Source organism: Abrus precatorius, unplaced genomic scaffold, assembly GCF_003935025.1.
Source record: "Abrus precatorius isolate BTA unplaced genomic scaffold, Abrus_2018 Scaffold10, whole genome shotgun sequence".
NCBI lineage: Eukaryota > Viridiplantae > Streptophyta > Magnoliopsida > Fabales > Fabaceae > Abrus > Abrus precatorius.
The window spans coordinates 5,381,024-5,399,401 of NW_020874292.1; the positions used below are offsets into that span (position 1 = coordinate 5,381,024).

At 32.6% G+C, this 18,378-nt stretch overlaps 3 protein-coding genes across 3 annotated transcripts; 2 read left to right on the plus strand and 1 right to left on the minus strand.

Annotated features, from left to right (window-relative positions):
• Positions 1-1,944: 1,944 nt before the first annotated feature.
• LOC113869360 (pentatricopeptide repeat-containing protein At2g21090-like) lies at positions 1,945-4,155 on the minus strand. The gene has a single exon (XM_027505655.1). It carries the CDS (start codon positions 3,685-3,687, stop codon positions 1,945-1,947), a length of 1,743 nt encoding a protein of 580 aa, XP_027361456.1. The 5' UTR covers positions 3,688-4,155.
• LOC113853127 (pentatricopeptide repeat-containing protein At2g13600) lies at positions 3,472-6,204 on the plus strand. The gene has a single exon (XM_027483591.1). The coding sequence runs from the start codon at positions 3,835-3,837 to the stop codon at positions 5,950-5,952; it is 2,118 nt and encodes a 705-aa protein (XP_027339392.1). The 5' UTR covers positions 3,472-3,834; the 3' UTR covers positions 5,953-6,204.
• An 8,869-nt stretch (positions 6,205-15,073) lies between these two features.
• On the plus strand, positions 15,074-16,002 carry LOC113869378 (NAC domain-containing protein 104-like). Its single transcript, XM_027505679.1, has 3 exons — positions 15,074-15,236; positions 15,459-15,730; positions 15,829-16,002. The coding sequence occupies exons 1-3, from the start codon at positions 15,074-15,076 to the stop codon at positions 16,000-16,002; spliced, it is 609 nt and encodes a 202-aa protein (XP_027361480.1).
• The last annotated feature ends 2,376 nt before the right edge of the window (positions 16,003-18,378 follow it).

The following is an 18,378-nucleotide window of genomic DNA, read 5'->3' on the forward strand; positions in this document are numbered from 1 at the left end:
GTTCTTTATCAAAAATAAAATTTTAGTCCTGGTCTGAATTTTGGTGTTAAGAAAGTTTCTAGCCAGTCCTATTTATGAAAAAATCTAATGAGTATTTGGCCTGAATTTTCCCAAGGTCTAGGCTGGTGTGTTAGGGATAGAATGTCTATTAAATTCTGGACTGATAATTGGATCCCCCATGTTGATAGATTACTTGACCATATGGTTATTCCCAGCACTGAGCTTGAGTTGGAGGCTCCTGTTGCTTTGTTTGCTGCCCAAGGCAGCTGGGATTGGGATAAAATCTACTCCCTCCTTCCTGCCCATATAGGTAAGCACATTTCTACATTAACCCCCCTTCTAAACTTGCAAGGCCTGATTCTGCTTTCTGGAATAGTTCTAATAATGGGTTATTTTCCCTCAAGTCTGCTTATTATATGTTGGATAATGTTAATCTTTATCCTGCTAGTAGTAATGACCTGTTCAAAATTATTTAGAAGTGGAAAGGTCCCCCTAAAATTACTTTTCTTCTTTGGAAATTAGCTCATGGTAGATTATTTACTAATGAGGAAAGGTTTCTTAGAGGTATGGCTGAGTCGTCTTCTTGCCCTAGGTGTGAGGATGGGCCTGAATCTATTATGCATGTATTGCGGGATTATTTTTTTTTTTGCTAAGAAGGTTTGGGATAATTTTATTTTTCCAAATCAGTGGGTCTCTTTTTTCAGCTCGGGAATTGTCAACTGGTTACTGTCTAATCTTTCTAACCCTCACCGCTCTCGCTTCTATAATTGGTCTATCTTGTTTGGTTGTATTATTTGGAATATCTGGAATGCTACAAATATTTTTGTTTTTCAAAATTGCATTTCTCAGCCTAGTAGTGTTGCCCAAAAATTTGTATATGATGCTGATTATTTTTCTTTTAATGGCAGGTCCAGTTCCACATCTTTTTCCAACTTAATTTTTGATTTTGGGATGATTAGATGGACTCCTCCACCTTCTGATCAATTCAAACCAAATGTGGATGGAGCTGTTTCTAATTGTAATAGGGTGGCTGCCTGTGGAGGGTTAATTCAAGATTGTCATGGTAGATTCTATTTTGGGTTTAGTAGAAGCCTGAGTTTTTGCTCTCCTCTCCTTGCTGAGCTTTGGGAATTTATTTTGGTATTCAGATGGTTATTTCTGCCAAAATTCAAGTAATCTGGATTGAGAGTGACTCTAAGGAAGCAATTGCTCTTGTATTGAATGTCCAGCTTCTTTCCCACCCTCTATTTTCATTACTTTGTAATATTAGAAATGCTTTAAAATCTATTAGATTTGTAAGATTTGCTTATATATGTAGAGAATCAAATCAATGTGCAGATTTTTTAGCTAAATTAGGGCTAGATTTCCTAGCTTCTTGTTTCCAGATTATAGATCCCCCTACCCCTCTGTTGCCTTTCTTGTATCTGGACTATAGTGCTCAGGATTGTCCTAGTCATTGTGCTTAGTTAGTTTGTCTTTTGTTTTGGGCTTTTGAACCCCTTTTTCTAACAAAAAAAAAAGATACTTTTAGATACGTGCTAATCCAAAAGAAAAAAAGAAAAGATAAATATGTTTCTTGTAATTGAATTTGTTATGCATGAAAGATTTATTTTTAGTTTTATTATCTTTAGAGTTTAAAGAACTGGTAAGTTATGTCTCCAATAAAACTTGTAAGATGTATAAAAATAATTTTTTCCTTCAAATTAATTCTGAAATTATTACAATCATTAATTTGTAACAACGGCTCTAATAATAAAGGTATTATTAAGAATAATAATTAATACCTTATTATATATATAAAAAAATCTAAAATATTAAATAATTTTAAACAAATAAGAAATGTTTAAAGAAATATCTAATATAAGAAAAAAGAATTACATTGTTACTGCTAGCGTGACTCCTTCAAACATGGAGACATCAGAAGTAGGCAAGTAATCAGAAGGCCTAGTGAGTGGAGTAGAAATCATCATCCTCTTCAGGAAAAAGGTAGTTAATGTAAGGTTGATATCCAGCATCCTTCAAATGAAGAACTAATTTACTGTTTAATTCATATATCTCTCCAATCTGTGGATGAAGCTTATCCTTGGCCACAAACTCATGTCTCCCATTTCTCAACTCAATCCAACTAAAAGCTGCTTCTTTCTTCAAACCTCTCTCCTTCATGACCATTCTAATCCTATTGGCATCACCCCATCTGCCAGATTCAGCATAAATGTTAGACAGCATAACATATCTTGCTGTATTTTCTGGTTCTAACTCAAATAGTGCTTCTGCAGCCCTTTTGGCAATGTCCAAGTTCCCATGAACTCGACAAGCACCCAAGACTGCACCCCATATTGCACTGTGATTCTTATTTTCAATCGGCACTTTTTCAATTAAGCTGATTGCTTCTTTGAGCCTGTTTTTCCTCCCTAACAAATCAATTAATAAAGCATAGTGATCAGCTCTTGGCTTCACTCCATATTGCCTTTCCATCAAATCCACCAATTCTAACCCTTCATTAACCAAACCTGCATGGCTACAAGCTGATAGCACCCCAAGAAAAGTCACATGATTGGGCTTTATATTGGCTTCTATCATTCTTCTAAACACAACTAACGAGTCTTGCCCATGACCATTCTGTGCTAACCCAGTTATTAAAGTATTCCAAGACACCACATCCCTCATTGGAGCCACCTCAAACAAAGTTTCAGCTGATTTCATATCTCCACACTTACCGTACATGTCAATCAAAGCATTCCACACATGCACATTAAACAAGTTGCCATTATTGCTACGTCTAATAATTTGACAATGGACCTGTTTACCTCTTCCTATAAGAGCCTTCTCTGCACAAGCATCTAGAACACTCACAAAAGTTGGAGCATTAGGCCTTACTCCCTCTTCCAACATTTGCTGAAAAATATCCAAAGCTTCACCACAGCACCCATTTCTCACAAAACCCGTGATCAAAGCAGTCCAAGAAACCGTGTTCTTAAACGGCATATCCTCAAATACCCTGCAAGCCTCATCCAATCTACTAGCCCGAGTGTAAGCCACAACCATTGATGTCCAAGACACAACATCTCTCTCTGGCATCCAACAAAACACAGCAAACGACAAATTGGGTTCGCCACATTTCCCATAAGCATCAATCAAAGCGTTGTTGAGAATCACATTCCACTCCATGCCACATATAACTGACACCCCTTGAACCTGACGCAACCATTTAACATTACATAAACAAGCACAGTTCCCAACTATGCTGACTAGCGTGAACCCATCTAACATCAAACCGTTAATACTGTTTTGCATCACCCGAAAGAGGTTAACCGAATCCTTATGAAGCCCGTGGCCCGTTAAACCCGAAATTAACGAGTTATAGCTAACGAGGTTTCGTTGAGGCATTTTATCGAACAATTTATAAGCCTTATCGAAAACGCCCATTTTTGAGTAAAACGAGATTAGCATGTTCCACGAACGAGTGGTCTTGTTGGGAAAATCATCAAAGACCTTGTGTGCACTTTCTGCGCAGCCGCACTTGGAATACGCGCCGATGAGACCGTTAGCGAGGAAAGCGTCGAAGAAGAGTGCGGTTTTGATAAGGTGACAGTGCACAGCATTTCCAAGCGTCACCCTTCTAATCGTTATACACTTTGAAATTAGGGAGAAGCAGTTTTCAATGGAAACGACGTCGTTGGGGAGCATGGTCGTGTTGCGTTCTCTGAATCAAACTCAAAGCGCGAATCAACTAAAAGGGGACAACACGGGTACGAGGTTTCGTTAATGGGACCGACCCCCCCCCCCCCCCCCCCCCCCCTCTTCAAATTAAGGGTTTTTCGATAAGGTTATGTAATGGGTAGAAATGGGTTCGTTCAAAAATTGGTGAGTGACCTTTCTTTACCCGATTCTTCGCCTTTCGCGAAGCTATTGGACTCTTGCGTTCGTTCAAAGTCAGGAATTGACGCGCGTCGTGTTCATGCTCGAATTTTTAAGACTCGGTTTTCCTCTGAAATCTTCATTCAGAACAGGCTCGTTGAAGCTTATGGAAAATGCGGGTCTGTGGAGGACGCACGCAAGGTGTTTGATCATATGCCACAGAGGAACACTTTCAGTTATAACGCGATTTTAAGCGTTTTGACGAAGTCCGGTAACCTTAATGAGGCTCTGAGCGTTTTTAAGTTGATGCCAGAGCCTGACCAGTGCTCGTGGAATGCAATGGTGTCGGGTTTTGCACAGCACGATCGCTTTGAGGAAGCTTTGAAGTTCTTTCTTGACATGCATATTGAGGATTTTGTACTTAATGAGTATTCGTTTGGCAGTGTTCTTAGTGCTTGTGCTGGGTTGACAGATTTGAACACGGGGGTTCAAATTCATGCTTTGATATCGAAGTCTCGCTACTCGTCAGATGTTTACATTGGTTCTGCTCTTGTTGATATGTACTCTAAGTGTGGGGTGGTGGCTTGTGCTCAAAGGGCTTTTGATGGCATGCTTGTGAGGAATATAGTTTCTTGGAACAGTTTGATCACGTGCTATGAGCAAAATGGTCCTGCAGGAAAAGCTCTAGAGGTTTTTGTTGGGATGATGCATAGTGGGATTGAACCTGATGAGATTACTCTGGCCAGTGTGGTCAGTGCTTGCGCGAGCTTATCTGCAATTAGAGAAGGTTTGCAAATTCATGCTCGTGTTATGAAATGGGATAAGTTCCGGAATGACCTTGTTTTGGGCAATGCATTGGTTGATATGTATGCAAAATGCAGTAGAGTAAATGAAGCTCGATTGGTTTTTGATAGGATGCCGTTTAGGGACGTGGTGTCTGAAACTTCCATGGTTAGTGGATATGCTAGGGCAGCAAGTGTCAAAGCAGCGAGGTTGATGTTTTCAAAAATGATGGAGAGGAATGTGGTATCCTGGAATGCGCTTATTGCGGGTTACACACAGAATGGAGAGAATGAAGAGGCAGTTAGACTTTTCCTCCTCCTAAAGAGGGAATCTGTCTGGCCAACCCATTACACCTTTGGGAATCTACTTAATGCATGTGCAAATCTCTCTGATCTGAAGCTTGGTAGACAGGCTCATACTCACATTTTGAAGCACGGGTTTTGGTTCCAGTCTGGAGAAGACTCTGATATTTTTGTGGGGAATTCTCTCATTGACATGTACATGAAATGTGGATTGGTTGAAGATGGATGCCTGGTTTTTGAGCACATGGTAGAAAGGGATATTGTTTCATGGAATGCCATGATAGTGGGATATGCCCAAAATGGTTATGGTACCGAGGCCCTTGAAATTTTCATGAAAATGCTGGTATCTGGAGAAAAACCAGATCACGTAACTATGATAGGAGTTCTATCTGCATGTAGCCATGCAGGACTTGTAGAAGAAGGCCGTCATTACTTCCAAGCTATGAGGACTGAGCATGGCTTAGAACCAATGAAGGACCATTATACATGCATGGTTGATTTACTGGGTCGGTCTGGTTGCCTTGATGAAGCAAACAGTTTGATAAAGACAATGCCAATGCAGCCTGATGCTGTTGTCTGGGGATCTTTACTTGGTGCTTGTAAGGTTCATGGAAACATTATATTAGGAAAGTATGTGGCGGAAAAGCTCATGCAGATTGATCCCTCGAATTCTGGACCGTATGTTCTTCTTTCAAATATGTATGCAGAGCTTGGTAGATGGAAAGATGTGGTGAGAGTCCGGAAACAGATGCGGCAACAGGGAGTAGTTAAGCAACCAGGTTGCAGTTGGATTGAGATTCAGAGTCGTGTGCATGTTTTCATGGTGAAAGATAAAAAGCACCCTCATAAGAAGGACATCTATTTAGTTCTGAAAATTCTCACAGAACAGATGAAACGTGCCGGCTACGTTCCAGAAGTTGATGATGATGAGATTTGTGAGGAGGAAATTGACTTTGAGCTCATCTTACCTTGCGAAATGGAAATGGAGGACGATGCTGCAGTCGGATAAAATAAAATTCTTTTGGCTATTAGCTTTGGCACCCTTCACTACAAAGATATTTCGAAGGCTAGAAATTTGAGATGAGGGTTCCTCCAAAATATTTCTAGGGGATCTAAGTTAAATGGATCAGCTTGTAAGCTGTAGCAGCTGAGCCTTGAACGTACCCCTGGCTTCATTGCAATTTGCAACAGAAGTAAATACTTTCAACCAGCCAACTTTGTTGCAGTTTAAAACATTGATTTTAATTATATGCTTAGTTTGATTGCCAGAAAGATGAGCTCAAAAAGGTTGAGTGCCACATTTACCAAATGGACGCGTCCTGTAAATCAGATGGCGACTTGGCTGCTGTTAGCATTCACGGACGTAAAAACTACAATAAAAAGGAATAGCAGGACTATGTGAGTAGAGAATATTCACTTCTCAGATTGTTTCTCAGTTGCTTCGTTACGGTATTAATCTTTAGTTACATACCATCCCCTGCAGGATGGGAGATATATGCTATATAATACTGATGCCCGGGTTATAGTGTTGTAATTGAAATTAAACTTTCTGAGCAAGCCTGGTGAAAAGTTCATATATTTAAGTTACTGCATAACCCAATCTTCACTATAGGAGATATAAGCTGTGTAACACTCAAGCCTTCCAAGTTCCAATGCTCGGGTGTGTCGTGACTACCAAAATACTTCATAATATGATAAAAAAAATCGACTTATCTGAAAAACAATCATCACCCAGCTGAAAACTCGAGCAACATATTTCTTTCATTATTTTTGGGAACAAAACTGGTGAACCAGGGTGTTATTGTTAGACAACAAGCACGTATTGAAAATTATGAGGGAAGAGGAGAGAGCCATGGTGTGAAACATCTTTTTCTATACATTTTTTAGCTGATAAAATTTTATATATTCTTTCTCTGCTATCCGCAGAAAAATCCAAGATATGTGAACCCTCGTAAGAGAGAGCGAGTCGTCATACTTTTCAGAGCATGACTCCGTGTGAGCATCTGTACCGAAGATTTTCATAAGAAATGAACGTGTAAACCAAGGAAGCACACGATCACCCCAACATTCTTCCATCAACTACTCTCCCCTCCATTCCCTTCTTTATGTACATCCTCTCTTCTAGCCGCACATGCCCCAAAAATGTACTTCAGCACTTTTTTGAGGTGGAAACTCATTTATTAGGAACCCTTTGAAGGGATACTCAAGAGATATAAAATGCATGAAAATCCAGTATTTTGGATTTTCAAAACTGGATTTTCATGCTTTGAAATCACGTAGTAAGAGAATAAGAAAAATGAACCCATGGCACCAGTGATCACTGAATTCCCAACAATAAATAGGCACTACAGCAATGAAACATACCACAACCAAGTTTGCGGTATACAGAATTATCCAAATTAGCATAAAAAAGTGCAAAAACGCCATGAAGTTCCGTTGCGATGAATAAGCCAGTATAAAGGCACTTGAATAAAAAAATGGCAAGTAAACTAGGCCATTAGCAACAGCATAGGGCGAAACTCTGTAGATTCCACTAGAGGTCTCCCACATTAGAATCTTCCTCTTTCGCAGAAAAATTGGTAGAGCTTCAGAGATTATTTTTTGTAAAAATCAGCTTCTACTGTCATTTATTACATAAAAGTTAAGATCTACATGTACTAGCTCTTGAAGGGAACTAATCTCTATGTGCAATTTTTTGAATAAAAGAAAAGATGCGTAGCTGCTTACAAGTAGCAAGTGAGTGAGCAAAATTATATGGAAAAAGGTGACGATGTCCTTGTTAAAGGGAATAATCGTTGTACTTAAACATTCATGGACGACTTAACCTAAATACTGAAAGGTGGAGTAACGGTTGATTCGTTGAACAGGAGACCTAACACTTTCTCTTACTTTACTTAGTTGTGATTTAAGTATAGAATATTTAATTTGTGCATTTTGTGAAATTGATTAGAGAAGAGTTTTCTTCTATTTGTGTGAAAAAGAAAAAGCCTAAAGGGTTAATGACGTAATTGTGGAAAAAACCAAAAGTACTCACCAGAAGGATTTCGTCGTTACATGTGAGGACACAAGGAATTAACTGGAAATTAAAGAAGTAATGGTCCCTTTGGTCCTCAAGTTTGTGGCTGAAATTTCGTGATGCTAAAAAGTTAATAAATGTTGAATATTTTACATGTATTTTAAAAGTTTTAATGAGAATTAATTTTACTTGATTAATTTATTTAAAATTTTTAAGAGATAAAATTTTGACTTCTAACATATTTTCGTGAGATATTTTAACTTAATTGATTGGAAGTTTTATTAGCTCAAAATCTTATTCATTATATCTCCCACTGTTACCTCTTTTATCACTACTTATCTATCTATCTTTTTATTTATCTACCTATCTATCTCTCTGCGCATATTCATTTTTTTTCTTCTTTATTTTCTTCTTTTTTCTTCTCCTTTTCATTTGTGATTGATTGGGCTAACAACATTGTATTTCTGACCGTTCATTAAATTAGATTTATTCTAGAAAAGCCTGTTAAGTCTTAGGGATGTTTCATTACTAAAACTATTATGTGTGGCAAATAATCCTTGAAGGCAGTGAAATCACATGCTTCATGCTATAAATTTTGTTCCTATATTTTGTAATTTTTACTACAACCAAATCATCCCAAGCTTTGTAATTGGACATGAGCATCAACTTGTTTCTGTGTCCTATAAGTCTAAGGATGATTTGAATATAATTATATCTTTATGAAAAATTCTCATAAAACGATTAGCTTATCCCTCTTATTACCAAAACTAAAAAGTTATTTCTAGCTCGAAATGCTTCAAAACCAAGGGAGCCTTTCATCTCTTTGCTACTTGACCAAGTCATTAAGTTTGCAGCTCCTGAAAAGTTAAGAGTTGCTTAAACTTAATGATATCTTCTTTGTAAGATAAACAATCTTTGTGATTTCACTAAGGAATTGAGTGAAGGCCTTTCTCAGGAAAATATAATGATAAGATGAGTTTAATGGTGCAACATTATCAGCTAGATTGACTTAAAAATAGACACCAGAATATTATTTCCAACAAAATTTTGTCGAGCATGGCCAATGAATTTTTTTCTAAAGAAAAATTACTTAATTAAGTGGGGCTACTAAACCCCCACTTCAAAGTGTAAATTACATAATTTATCAATAAATATTTATAAATAAAGAGGAAAATAATTTTATATAAATTAAAAATAATTTATATATTTTAATTTTTTTAAAAATTATTTAACGACTTCATAAATTATACATAAAAATTAATATATTTTATCTTTTTATTTTTCTTTTATTTAAATACTTACGGATAAATTTCTTTAAAGTGAACCTAATTCATTAGACTTATGCGGATTATGAAGAGAGAAAAAAATATTATCTTAAATACATTTTTTCTTTAAAGAAATCACTTGTCCGTGAACATTTCTTTTCACCTTTCAATAACTCGAAATCCCACCCCTCTTCCACTCACCACTAAGTTTTAGTTAATTTCAATAATAATAATACAAAATGAGTCAAAGTCCAATCCATTCCTAACCACTTTAAAATATTGGAACTTAACGAGCTTTTCTTTGATTAGACAAGAAAAGTTATTCACTAACAAGTTTACGGTCCAAATCAATCCTTTAATTTTTCAATTTTCTTTTCCTTTTTAGTTTAATTTTAATAAAAAAATTATATTATTAATTAATTAAAATACAATTAAATGATGATATAAAATAAATTTTTACATTGCGAACATATTTTAATTATTATTTTGTCTCTCTCTTCCTTCAAACAAGTATGAATTGGCTTATAATTGTCTTAAACCTGTACCTGAATGAGAAGACACTAATTATGGCCAGTTCTTTTGTCTTTTGCAGAAACAGTTATTCCTTCTATCCTTGTACATTGTTAATTGTGTCACTGTATACTACCCTTTGATTTACCTTCGAAAGAGGACCCTACTTGCGGAGAACGAGCATTCATTCATGCATGTTATTAAGGTGTTAGAAAATGAGATTGTACACATAAAAGTTAATTGACGTATGTGTATAGCATAATAATTCAAAGGAATTATTAGATTTAAGGGAGTTTTGCTGGTCTTTTTTTGTTCATTTGCATTGTGATTCAGATTACTGTTATTATTTCTCGCTCTAATCTCCTTCAACAAACTATGTTCTGTCTGAACAATTTGCGTGTCAATTGTGTATTGGGACCGATCACTGGTTTTGGTGATTCTGATATGTTGAGGCGCCACTGAACTTTTCATATTGAATAAAAGCAAATAAGCAAATAAGCAAAGCAACCCGTGAGGTGCTGTGTAGGACGAGATCTAGCTGGAGCGTCACACGTTTCTCCTTCTCCTTAATCCACGACTCTCTTCATGTACCTCCTGCTTTATTATCCAAAATTGAAATACAAAGAAATTAAATAATTATTAAAATAAGAAAGGTGTAAATTCATAAAAATTTTGATATATTGGTTGAAGGAATAAAAATTAAAATTATTAAATGGTGCAGAAAAGTAAAATAAATGATATAAAAAATATTTTTATCATAATTCGAAAACTTACGTTTAAAAATTTATGCTTTTTATTCTACATTTTTAACATAAAATTATTTATTATTTGACCTATTATTTTTCAGTTATAAAATAATTAAATTTTTTTTAAACAGATAAATTAAAAAATGGAAAAAAAAATTGCAGCTCTTAAAAGCACACGAGTGTTTTAACATAAGACCCATTCAAATAAAAGCATTTATGCTTCGTGTATCGCTGTAGGCAAAGGAGAAATATCCAAAAGTGATTCAATTTCATGCCTTACATTTCGGTATCAGTTGTGGGATATTTTTATTTTAAATACGTGTCGTAAGATATATGATAAAAAAAATTATACACAATACATTTTTATTAAAATCAATAATAAAATAAATTATTTTGACTCATATCAGGCTAGTTTGATTTAGATTATTTTGGATTAGCTAAAAAAAATACTTTCAATTTAAGCTGTTTAAATTTAGCTCGAACTTATATTACATATAAATAAAGCGAGTAAATCTAAACTTGACTAAAAAAAAATTAAGACTTAGTTTAGACTTAAAATTTAAATCAATTCTTATAATTTAGCTAACTTAAATGAATTGACTTATTTTATTATCTCTACATTTACTATTACTTATTATAATTTTTATAAAAATATTATTTATTAGATTTTATAGTATATCTTTAAACATTCATTAAAAAATAAAAATATAACAATATTTTGAAAATATATTTATGTGATGTGTCCCATGATAATAACATCAATGTTATTTTAAAAAATTAGTAGAAAAAACTACCATCATTAATATTAAACCCGTTGAACTATCCAGTTATATCATACTTAGATTATATTTAGATGGTTTTTTAGAGAATTTTTAATATAAAAAAATTAGAATAAATAATGAATAAAATTTCTTTTATAAGTTAAAAATAACTTATCTCTTTAAATTTTAAAAAATTTAAATGAAAGATTTTTTAAGAACTTCTCAAAAAATATAAGTTACATATTTCTTATAAAAAAGTTTTATTATTTTTTATATTAACTTTTCTCTTAAAAAGACCTTTTTAAAAGTTTACCGACACACGACCTTAGTAGGATTCATGTTTTCAACAAAGCCTTGGGTTTTATAATTGATGCAATTTAGATTAACCGAGTGATTTAAAATTATTTGATTCTGGAAGGCGTTTCTAGTCATGCACTTTACGTTGTTCCCTTTGTTTGGACGAATGTACCATTACCAAATACCAATATTATCATCACTACTTAGATTGCTAGACTAGCTGGTGATAGATGAATTTCGGAGATTATGAGATTCCCTCAATAAATCTTTCCATAAGGATAAAAAAAGTTGAAGAAGAAAAATTGTAATTCTTTTTAATTATACGTATAATGCTGGTAATATAATAAGATTATTGCTGCTCTCAACATTCAAGATTGAATAGTAAGTGATTATCGGGGCTTTAATATACTCCCTTTTATTTTGGCTAGAAACACCAGCAAAGATATATATGTCCTAAGCAGCAGCACTATGCGTTCCTTTGTTCTTCATATATAAACATCAAAATGAAAGCTATCAGAAGAACCGATATATATTTTATATATTTTTTTAGATTTTCTGCATATATGACATCTCATAAAATGCTCCCAAATGTGAAAAAGGACAACTAAAGGTTGTCCCTAAAAGTTATGCACAAAATAATTTTCATATCCGCAAGGACGGGTTGATAGGATGGTGAGAAAGCAGACCATTCAAGGCACACTTTGGTGAGTTGGTAATAGTAAAATCACTAAAATGACAACGTGAACTTAAATCTTTGTTGTGTGGAAGAAAAAGCACATATCTAACATGTCAAAAATTGACACAACAGTAGAAGGTTACTGTATACGTGTTTTTGCCCCCCCGTTGAAAAGGTTCTTTCGCACTATCAAACAAAGCTCCACTATTCCCTACTACTTTATATGGTTTTTCTTTCCTTGCTATGCATGGCTTTGAAGGGCCACAGGGATAGAGATAAGGTTTAAGTGCCAATGCCGCAATGATAAAAAGCTAACACAACACACAGTTAAAACACTTGTCTTTGGATCAATTTAGTGCCGGCTAAAAAGTGACCTGCCAACTACCACAAGAGAGCACATAAACTTTATCTTTTTAGTGAAGCGTTAATGATGGCTTATGAAGCAGATATTAATCCACAAAGTTTGTCGACTATTATTGGTTTGTTGTTTACGTAATACAACCAAGTTCCCACTAAGACTCATTAATTTTTCTCATATTTGTCCGATTGAGTACTGGAATAACTTTCTTATATAATTATTATTATTGCCATTACTTAAATAAGACAGTTTTGTAAGAGATGATCGAAGGGGGTCGAAGAATTGGAGTAATGATCACAAATACTAGTTTGCAGCTGGCACGTTAGCGTAAACCATGAAATGCTTCTTTCTAGTCATAATTAACTTAAGGAAAATAACAAAATTTGAAAAGAAAGATACTTTTTTTCCTAAATCATATAAAATTTTTTAATAAAAATAAATTGATAGTGTAAACATGTTTTGTAATAATTTTTTAAAAAAAGTAAACATAATAAAAATTACTTTTTAAAAAATCACTTTAAAAGAATAAAGTTATAAAATCAACCTCTTATTAACTGTTTTATTGGTTATCTTAAGAAACACCCGAGTCCCGGCCTACTAATTTGAAGAAATACAGAAGAACAATTAATGGCTTGGATTCATTTTGTTGACCATCGATATATATATATCCTCGTGTAGTTTGCATTTAGAACCTCAACTGATTACCATATCGAACACTTCTAACACTGCAAATGATTAAAATCAGAAATGGATTTGCCTTTGGAATTAATGATTTAATCTTTAGGGTGTCAATTGTATGTCATCAATGAACAGCATCTCTAAGTTTTATCGGTGATGAAGCTAACTAAAATGAAAGGTACGTGTGAACATATGGCGCGACGATGAACAACGGCGCTCTCAATTTGACGCGTATTACTCAAATGGATCTTTTCTCATGTCAGTGGCCCATCGTTCAGATTTATCCACACACTTGTGCAATTATGTTGACCACATCTGAGATCAGATGTCACTGACAATGATATCATTATAATGCCCATTTTTTTTAATTATTGCTGTATTTATATAATCAAAATTATAAATATTTTTAAATACTAATTTTTTTTAATGAAAACTATTCTACGTGGGTTTTCGTACATATGAATTGGATTTGTGTAAATAATTTAATATTTATTTAATATATGAATTTATGTTAAACATTTAATTATACAATTTGTTAAAAAATTAGAATATAATTTTAATAAATTTTATTCAAATAGATAAAAATATTTATAAAAGCAAAATTATTTTTACAAATTTTAAAAAAATATATTATTGAATACTCTCTTAAACATTTTTTAATTAAAGTTTTGTCTAACAAAAAAGTTTGAATTTGAATCTCTATAATTATTTTAAAAATTTGAATATAATTGCAAGTCTAGTTATTATAATACTTTACCAGTTTCATACTTGTAGTTATATATAATAATAATAAATTTAATTAATACATAATTATATATTTTAAATATTAAGTAATTCATTTTTATTAAATACTTTTTATATTAAATTTTAAAATTAATTCTAACATATGGATAATGGAGATATGTGTGTGTATTAGTACTTATAAGATATGAATTAATAATAAAATTATTATCCTAACAAAGTAAATATGAGTATGGCTTTGGTTTATTAAATGCGGCAAGAATGTTGGGATACTTTAGTATTTTACTCAGGCCCTCCCTCGTTCTTAGTTTTCCATACAAATATGCAGGTAAAAAATAGACAGAAACTTTGCGAAACTCAAACTAATCGGTGACATTTTTAACTTGGAATTTTATGTCTCCCTCTTCATATATATTATAATAAGAGTAAAAATTTACTTATTTTTAAGTGGTAGATAAATTTATATTTAGTTTATCTAATTCAAACAAAATCTTGAATTTTCAACCAAAATTAACCTGTATTTTTAAGAAAATGAAGAAAATTCTCCCCTTTAAATATTATTAATAGTTAGTTTATCCAAAGAATATCGATGCGGAATATGACACCGTGTCCCTTATGTGAATTTGCATGCAAATGCAATAATTAAACGGGTGGGAAACTGTCATAATCATCATCATCATTAAGGGTCATGGATTATGCCAGTTAGGTTAAGAAAAGAATTGATAATTAAACAAACGTGGAAAAATTTAATGCACCATGCATATAATTAAAGGTGGGTCTCAGGTGCCTTAATGCTTATCCTTCCTAATTAAACTGATTACTATATATATTGAATAAATTTAATGTTAACTTACGTTTTCAATGTAGTAGCTAACTTGCTTTGTTAGTTTCCTTGGCCGGCTTTTCCCTTCTCGGACCTACTTTCTTATGATGGTATTCCACGTACCGCCGTCTTTCTTACAGCAACTCAACCCCTTTTTTGAATAACAATCCACCAAAATCTCTCTCTCTTTCCCGTTATATATAGTGACAAAACTAACTTGTAGTGGCTAAGTCCACTACCAAATTCAACATTATAGAATATGGCAGATGGAAGCGCCAACCTTCCTCCTGGCTTCTTTTTCTCTCCAACTGATGAAGAACTTGTCCTTCACTTTCTCTATTGTAAGGCTTCTCTTATACCTTGCCATCCCAACATCATCCCTGATCTTGATCTCTCTCAGCTTCACCCTTGGGAATTAAATGGTATGCTTAGTGTGTTAGTTTCGTCACTCAATTATTATTAATGTTCTTTTTTTTTTCTTATCAAGGTCAATCTCTAGAATTTATTTTAAAAAGTGTTTAATAACATTGTACGTAATATGAAATTAATGAATAATAAGTTTTAATTAAAAATTGTAATATTTTTTAGTGTTAATATGCTGACACATAACAAATGCATGCATGTATGTGTTGAATATTATACAGGTAAGGCGTTGTCAAGTGGAAATCAATACTATTTCTTCGCCAAAGTGAAGGAAAACAGAACTGCAGAAAATGGGTATTGGAAGGAAATAGGTGTGACAGAACCTATATTGTCAACCGTTAAGAAGAAAGTGGGGATGAAGAAGTACTTGGCATTCCACATTGGCGAAGCTCCACTTGGTACTGAAACCAATTGGTTAATGCAAGAATATCATATTTGTTCTTCTGGGATTGACACTGCGTCATATCGAAGTGGCACTAGAAGACGAAAACATGTTAGTGATTTTATTTAATTAATATGTGAGCCAATAATTAAATTTACTGGCAGAGATTTATGAGCCTTGTTTTAATTGATTTAATTTCTCTCTGACAGGATCAAAGTTGGAGCAAGTGGGTTTTATGCAGAGTGTATGAAAAGAATAAGTCTCAACAAGGTGTAAACTACTGCTATAGTGATGACGACGACAGTGGAACAGAGCTTTCATGGCTAGACGAAGTTTATCTGACGTTGGATGATGATTTGGAAGAAATAAGCATGCCTAATTAGATTGTATGTATTCTAATGTTAGATATATAAGTTGTGCACTGATTACAATGTCTCAGTTACGTGCATCATTTGGAATGAACGCGTTAGATTAGGACCTCTTCTACATGTAGATTAGTGATGGCAAAAATTAATGCCAGCACAAATGGGACAAATCTTGAATATCTCTCTAGGATCCAAATTGAGTCGAGTTAGCAAAATGAAACGGGCATTAAATGGATCAAAAACTACTTTAGGATATACATGTAAGGGAAAAAATTTATAATAACATAAATGTTTACTTATATAATTTATCCACAGGTATTCTTGTAAATGTGTATAATGTACTTCTTTTTTAAAAAAGTTTATAGCTGGTATATTATTAGTGTAAAATTTTTTATACTATCAACTAATTAAAATACATCATGAATATAATTTTTATATTATTTATTATAGGAATTAATTAGTATTGTTAATATGATAATTCATAACAATGTAATCTTACACCGTTAGTGTATTAAAATTGATTTTTATTTGTAATATCATTATTAAGACTTTTTTAAATATTTAGTTCTTTTGAAAGTTGTGCATTTTAGATTTAATTTCTCAAAATTTTTTTGAATGTAGTCTCTACTTTCCAAATCTATTAAAAATTGATCTCTATTATTAGCTGAGTTTTATTAAGTGATAAATTAAATAATAGAAATTCATTTCATCAATGCTACATCATCTTTACTTAATAATTATTTTTTATTTAAATTATTTAAAGGTCAATATTGCAAAAAAAACCTAAAAAATATATTTATGTTATTTTAAAATTTTATAATTAATCTAAATACTTTTAATTTTTATTCAACATTTCTTTTTTTTGCCACTACTTCTATTGCTACCATCATTGTTCTGACGAGTTGAGCAATAAACGGAATAAAGACCTATAGTGACAAATTTGACTCGTGGTGATAGTTAGTTATGTATCTTATGATTTGTGGTTGGATTTGTATAGGTGTAATAGTAGGTGTTAGCATTTTCGATGATGGAGAACTAGAATGTGTTAGTTTTTTGGCAATGTTGAGCGATGATTTTTGGTTATTGGCTATTAGTATAGGTCATGATGATTTGAGTAATTGTTTTGAAGGATGGCTTATGACAATCCAAATGTAGTGATTTGTGGTGATTTTTAGAGAAGTTTGGACATGGCAGGTTCAATATTGGGTGTTCACCATGGTGGAGAGGAATGATAAAAACAAAGATTATAGTCAAAGATACCTTGGTTTTCTCTATGTTTGGTTCTTCTTAAATGGCTAGTGTGCATTGCTTTATGTTTTCCCCACTCTCACCTCACATCTACCTTGGAAGAGGTTGAAGATGCCATAATTGCGAACAAGAGAAAAAAAGAGGTTTGATAGACGAAAACGAGACAAAAAAAGAAATATACAAAGATTGAAAATAAAAAATGACTACAAATCCAAAATTGTTAAGACGAGATGAGTTAGACAAGATGAACAATGACTTAAAAAAGAAGGCACTAAACACATTGCCATGTGTGATGCAAATAACTCTAATAAAAATGATCAAATTCGAAGAAGGATGATTATAGGTGACGTGTGAACACACGTCGTAGCGCCAATAGAGATACAATGAATAAGGTTGTGTGGCACATGACAAGATAAAATAAATCCACTAGTTGCAAGTCGAAAAACTCAAAAAAAAAAAAATGATAACGATAACAATAGTGACAATTAAAAAAGGAGGGAGGTTAGAAAAAAAAAAAGAATAAAAATATTTAGATTAATTAATAATTTTTTAAAATAACATAAATATTTTTAGTAAAATTTTGATAATATTAAATAATAAATAATAAAATTTTTAAAATAATTATCAAGTATATATAACGTGAAAATGCTCGTTTTATTATTTAACTTATCATTTAACATATTTCAATTCGTGATAGTTGAAGACAATTTTTAATAGCTTTAAAAAGTTAAAGATTATATCTTAATAAAATTTATTTTAAAAATTAAATTTAAAAAGTATAACTTTTGAACCAATTAAACTACTTAATTAAGTTCATTATTAATATACTACTATGTATTTTTTTTATCTTAATATATAATTGGCTTGATTAACATTAGGTAATGCGAGAAAATTTTTTCTTTCCCAAACTAAGATAAGTTTTGTAATTTAAATTTTGTATACAACAAAAATAGTTTTATTATTAACAAAAATGATAATAATAAGTTTTGTTATTTTAATTAACATTGTTAGAATTGTTACTATGTTTAGTTTAATTAGTACCTTATCTCATAATTAAAAATAAGGTAACACGATAGTTTCTTTTCGGGTTATATATATATACATACATATATATATATATATATATATATATATATATATATAATA

Excerpts from the sequence above, each read along its gene's own strand:
- LOC113853127 (XM_027483591.1), top strand. The coding sequence starts at position 3,835 with ATGGGTAGAAATGGGTTCGTTCAAAAATTGGTGAGTGACCTTTCTTTA.
- LOC113869360 (XM_027505655.1), bottom strand. The coding sequence starts at position 3,687 with ATGCTCCCCAACGACGTCGTTTCCATTGAAAACTGCTTCTCCCTAATT.
- LOC113869378 (XM_027505679.1), top strand. The coding sequence starts at position 15,074 with ATGGCAGATGGAAGCGCCAACCTTCCTCCTGGCTTCTTTTTCTCTCCA. Across the intron at positions 15,237-15,458 it reads TCACCCTTGGGAATTAAATG|GTAAGGCGTTGTCAAGTGGA; the intron begins GTATGCTTAGTG and ends AATATTATACAG. Across the intron at positions 15,731-15,828 it reads GCACTAGAAGACGAAAACAT|GATCAAAGTTGGAGCAAGTG; the intron begins GTTAGTGATTTT and ends TCTCTCTGACAG.